Source organism: Drosophila novamexicana, unplaced genomic scaffold (assembly GCF_003285875.2).
Source record: "Drosophila novamexicana strain 15010-1031.04,08,12 unplaced genomic scaffold, DnovRS2.1 tig00000858-arrow-arrow-pilon, whole genome shotgun sequence".
In the NCBI taxonomy this organism is placed as follows: Eukaryota; Metazoa; Arthropoda; class Insecta; order Diptera; family Drosophilidae; genus Drosophila; species Drosophila novamexicana.
Genome location: NW_020824829.1, coordinates 749,228 through 755,062, shown reverse-complemented (window position 1 = coordinate 755,062; position 5,835 = coordinate 749,228). Strand labels below are relative to the sequence as shown.

Genomic DNA, 5,835 nt, shown 5'->3' with positions numbered 1-5,835 from the left:
GTACACACATATATATATATATAAGCATATATAGAGAGATAGAAACCGAGAGCAACCCTTGCGCGTATGCATAATATGCCACCCCTTTTTGGCATACACCCACCCCGTTTATCGAAAAGCTGAGCTGCAGCCCTCGCACGTTGGGGTTAAGCCCAAAATGGCGCGTGTTTGCCAGCAGAGAAATTAAACGCACATATGCGAGCAGCAGGATCCTGTAGGCCAGGACGTGGCATATCAATTTACACAACATATGCAGATCCGATTAGAGAAGCGAGCAGTAAAAATAACAATCAATAAAGAACTGTTATGCGCCGGTTAGTCGCAGACTAAATACCCTGCGGGAATAATCGATATGTTTAATGATCGACCAAGCACTAAAAATCAACTTCTATTCGATTATTTATATGGAAACTACATGATATAGTAGTCCGATGTTGAAGAACTTTTGCGAATGCCTTGGTATAAAAGTAAGCCTTGCAATTATTGAGTTTGCTTCAGGTAGCCATTGTTGACAAGGGAGCCCAAGTTCGATCGACTCTGAAATTATTTAGAGACTTGGCATTAGTCATTTACAGATCAAGAAGTTATATACCCTCCACATTAAAATACCCTCTGCAAGGCTATAAAAAACAACGAAATTTGAGGGCGATTCGGGCCACCAAAAGAATGGCTGCAACGCGTGCCGCGGCCTTCTGCTTGCTGCTTGCCTCCATGCAACACGTCGCGTGCCTGGCAGACAGCATCCTTAACCTCAGCCTGCTACTGCTCCTTTGCATGGACACAGATAAAAAATTACAAAAACCAAAAACAAAAAATTGGGAAAAAAAATTAAATGCAACATTCAAAATTTCAACAGCAAAAAAATTGTAAAAAAAACCTTGTGAAAATTGTCCAAAATGCAGGCAAAAATTCGGTGTGTGCGTGTGTGTCTGTGTGTGTGTGTGTGATTGTGTGTGGCTGCATCCCTTGTCAACAATGGCACGAAAATCCCGTTGCTGACCTCTCGATGACCCCAAGCCCGAGCTGCCGCTGCCCCTGTTTCTGTTTCTGTTGATGATTTTCTATCCCTTGGACTTTATTCAGGCCGCAAACAAAAGCCGGCGTTTTTGTGACTGATTGCATGCATGCAACGGCAGCATATCCTTGCATATCCTTTTTGTCTATGCACGTATGTGTGTGTGTGTGTGTGTGTGTGAGTGTATGCTGCGCCTGGCGCTTTGGCCAAACAATGTTTCCGTCTAGCATTTGCTTTTGTGCAGCGTTTTAGCGCGCCATTTGCATGTTTTTCCACTTCCATTTTCTCTACATACATTTCCCATTTTCACATTTCCATGCCAAAAATTTGTACAAAATGCAAAATAAAGGGGGCGCCCCGATCCTTGCCTCACCTCGGCTCAGCTCGCCTGTCTGTTATTTATGGCAATGTGGCAAGCTGCCAAGCGGCAACCGAAAGGCACACGAGGGGGTTGCACAAACGGCGTTATGCAAAAAAGGGGACAAAGACGGGACACAATGCGCTGGTCATCAGTTGCAAAATTATGAAAATGCATATGAGAAATACTTGCAAAAATGTTTGAAAAAAAAATTAGGGTAAAAACGGACTGAGCAATACTCTATAAAGTCAGTTACAGCTGGGAACTGCACGAAAAGAGAAAGAGAAAAAGCGATATAGAAGAGTTCATGTTCCAAGTCTCGAGTCCTTAGCTTCAAAATGCATTGATACAGAGTTATTAACGGACGTTGCACAAAACGAATATACTCTTTTTCACTCTCTCACGAACAGCGTATAAAATGCACAAAATGGCCTCAGAATGCTTAACAACAGACTCTGTTTTTATGTGGGTTGTCAAAGGAACTGAGTAAATAATAAATTCCGATTGCATTTTACAGCAAAAGGAAAGCCAAGACTTTATTTTCTGGAGAATACTCCATTTTAGCATATTGCCTAAGTCTAAATTACTCAAAAAAGAAACTACCTTCTGATTAACTACATAAAAAAAATATAGAACAAGAGACAGAGGAGGCATGTTATCAGATTATCACATTTCCTTTATTCCACAAGTTAGGAAACGCTCTCTCTTTAATCGCTTCGCAATTGCTGAAAGATCTTAAGTTCTTTTTTTAATTTAAATAAAAACCATATCCCGATCAGATAACACTCTTGTTCAGTTCCAGGAACCTTCCGCATTCCCTGTCAATGTAAATTGCATTTCTCACACAGTTCTGCCCCACTTAAGAGCTTGACCCCAAGGTCCTGGACCGAACATATGCAAAATTATTGCCGGGCAAACATCAAAATATTATGCCTACCTATGCAAAACAATAAAAAGCAACCAATTTTTTCGCACATCTCAAGCACTTGACCTTGTCGACGACCCAGGACATTTAAAAAACATTTCCTTAAAATTGCACCAAATAAAAAGTCTCTCATTTAAAGTAGTGCGGAAAAAGTAGATGACTCCCCGGGCGGCAGGCCGAGGGACACGTTCACACGCCGCAGGACATCGGACATTGGGTAGCACATCATATACAAAGCAATGGACCATGCCGCATTCTTTGGTGGTCACGGGTTCAAATCTCCGCAGCATTGCGAAATTCTCTTAGCTGCATTCCCTGCCTTGGCCCTTATCCTTGCTGACATGCGAACAATGGGCAAATATTTTGCATAAGGCCGCCGTTACGCATTATGCAAAGGAGAAAGAGGAAGAATTCCCGAATGCCCATGGTAGTTGCCGCTACCTAGCTGGCCCTAAGTAGATCTCTGTAGACGTCGTCCATTTCTCATGACGCTGCATTTTCCACGCCTGCTCCGTTTAATTAGAACAAACAAAGTCTGTCCCAAGACGCAGTCTCTGCATTTATTTTCTTTTCTTTTTTTTCTCTCTTAATTTTGCAAGTAACCTCTCTCTCTGAGATCCTGCACCGGTAAACTGTTTACTTAACCCAAGAGCCCGGAGGGTCCTGTCTGTGTGGGTGGCTTAAAAAAACACTCAGACTAGCCAGCAACAGCAATTATGTGAGCTCGGCCCCGTTAATTTGGCCGGCTTTAATCCTTTTTGGAAAAGTCATTCGTGCGTTCCAAATTTCACCAGCTCATGCCTTGTAATTGTCCGATTGCCATAGGGGATTGGCCAGGGACTGGTCGAGAGTAAAATGGGTACGCCTAAAGGATTCAATTTCGGCAAGTAATGCACTTGATTTGTGTGTTCAGAATTAAGACCAGGTGATCTACACTGGGGATTAGGCAGCTATTTCTAACGCTCTATTGGTCTCAAGTGAGTTATCAGGGCCAGGTATCGATGCTAGCGGTAAATGCACATACTGCATATAGGCAACAACATCACTGAAAGCTTGCTTAAACGAGTTCACTTTTTAGGTGAGATGTCAAAAATAAGGCTAAAGTAGTAGAGGACATTTTTAGCTGCCCGTTCATTGATAATTCTATTTTAGTGGGTTTATTCGAACATAACCTCATTCTAAATATAAACAGTTTCTACTTACTTTGTGGCTGGTTCTGCTTGAAAATGCGCCAAAATGCCAATTGGGAATTTATTTGTGAACCGGCGCGCACGCGAGAGTGGGACGGCAAAAGAGAATATCAATTTGACAATTCGTGCATCTCTGCTCTGCCAGCGTTGCATTTGACGCATTGAAGCTCGCGGAACATACACAAGTACATGTATTCATGCACATAGATGGCAAAATTTTCCCATCAGCATACAAGGAATTTCCCACACCATGTGGGAATTTCCCAACATATGTATTAATAAATATGCATGCACACATGTGTATGTACATGTGCTCATTTGCCTTGCATTTTAAACTTAAAAAAAGGCAATTAATATTAGCCACTATCACAAATCAACAAGTCACTGAATTATCTTACACTGAACTGCACACATTTAATTCGCTTATTTCGTATTTTTCAATTGGCAAAAAAATGCTCCTACTGCAGCGTCTAGAAAATTCCCTCAGGAAATACGCATAACAGGTGGAAGCGATTTTAATTTGCCAAAAAAACACGATAAACATGTACACATTTTAGCCAGCTTTCATGAATTGTGCCCTCTTTATCACTTCAACAATATACATATTTGTAATATTTTCACATGCACTGCACTCATATAATACGCGCATTTCGTAATTACCAATTAGACAAAAATAATCGTCTCGATTGCCGCGTCAACGAAACTTCACTCAGGGCTGCAGCGCGCGAATGAACGCTGTTCATTTTATCAATCAATTTAAGATCATTTACAACACTAAATTGCAAAAATGTACTTTGCTTACATTGCATTGTCGGTTTTCGTTTTAGCTTTTGCCATTTTCAAGCTATATCAAATATTATTAATATGAGTCAAGCTGATACACACGGCTCCAATGGATCCCTGGATGAATCAGACATAACGGCGGCATTTGATTTAAACATTCTAGGCATGTTGGCCATTGAACAACGCTGCTCGACGACACGCAAGCAGCAGGAACAATTGCAAGGCGAACAGGAGACGGGTGCGGTAAATTTGGAGCCGCCAGTGGCAGGCGAGGAAGCCAGACCTGATACCGTCGCTGTCACGGAACCCCCGCCACCGCCATCGTCAGCGCCACCGCCAAGGACACCGTCGCCGCCACAGTTACCGCCAGCTGCCCGAACAAAACGCCGTAAACAGCCGAATCCTTTGCAGCGTGCCGCCCAGTTCAGGCGCGAGGTGCGGACGCTGCAGCGTTCGCCGCATTTTATGATACCGCGTTTGTCCTTTGGGCGCGTGGTCCGTGACATTATGCTGCAGCACACTGAATCGCCCTATCGCATCACCATTGGCGCTCTGGAGGCCCTGCAGACGGCCACGGAGATGTTTCTTACGCAACGCTTTCAGGACTCTTACCTGATGACCCTGCATCGCAGTCGGGTGACTCTGGAGGTGCGCGACATGGCCCTAATGGCATTCGTATGCAAATTGCACGGACAACTCTGATCCGCAAGTCGAATTTGAATTTCCTTGCTATGTACTTTTGTGTATTAAAATACTGTTAACATTGTTTCTAGATTAGCGGAAAATTGGTTAAAAAGGGTAACGAGGTTATGTACATCTGTACAGTCTGGAATGCGACTACGAGCCAAGTCGGTCTAGCCAAATTTCAAAAGAGTAACCTTTTCGTAAGGGAAGATTGGAAGATTGCTGGACACAGGGCAGATCCCAATCGGATCATAGCTGCTTCATATTGATACCATACTCAACTCAAGACTCCGGCCAACCCAATTCAAGCCCAATCATTCATTGGCATCATATGTGCTGGCGCCCACTCAGCAAAAAGCGACGGAGAAGAGGCGAAAACTTTTGCCCCAAGTGATTACTCAATTTAAATGGCAACAGCTTTCCCCAGTCTCGAGGCTTTTGTATGCTAAAACAAAAAACAAACCCCGAGCAAATCGAATCCACAACAATAAGATGCTAATGCATGTGCTCCCAAATGACAAGAGGCAAATGGCTGCGGTCTCGAGTGTCGTGGTTGGGGTACGTTTCTCTGATTGGGGTGTGCGTGTGGGTTTAGTGTTAATATTTTTATTTACACCCTTATAATGTAGCCCACACACACGGCCCACACCTCAACCTAACGCCTGCTAATCTAATGCACACAATCGAAATTTGCCTAAAAAAAGACCGACCATGCCACACCTCGCTGTGTGCTGGGCGGGGGAAGGACGTCGGTCACTTGGTCGGCCTGTCGCAGATAAAAGCATATTATGGACAAACTTTTTCTCTCGGCCACACATAGGTCTATTACATAGATCATTTATTACACGACCAGCGGCAGAGACTTCTCTTCGGGTGTTGA

The 5,835-nt window shown here is 43.5% G+C and overlaps 1 protein-coding gene across 1 annotated transcript; it reads left to right on the top strand.

Annotated features, from left to right (window-relative positions):
- Positions 1-4,313: 4,313 nt before the first annotated feature.
- LOC115764540 (histone H3-like centromeric protein A) lies at positions 4,314-5,423 on the top strand. Its single transcript, XM_030707653.1, has 2 exons — positions 4,314-4,919; positions 5,045-5,423. The coding sequence occupies exons 1-2, from the start codon at positions 4,353-4,355 to the stop codon at positions 5,222-5,224; spliced, it is 747 nt and encodes a 248-aa protein (XP_030563513.1). The 5' UTR covers positions 4,314-4,352; the 3' UTR covers positions 5,225-5,423.
- The last annotated feature ends 412 nt before the right edge of the window (positions 5,424-5,835 follow it).

Coding starts and splice junctions, on each gene's coding strand:
- LOC115764540 (XM_030707653.1), top strand. CDS start 4,353: ATGAGTCAAGCTGATACACACGGCTCCAATGGATCCCTGGATGAATCA. Junction 4,920..5,044: donor GCAGTCGGGTGACTCTGGAG/GTGCGCGACATG, acceptor CATTGTTTCTAG/ATTAGCGGAAAATTGGTTAA.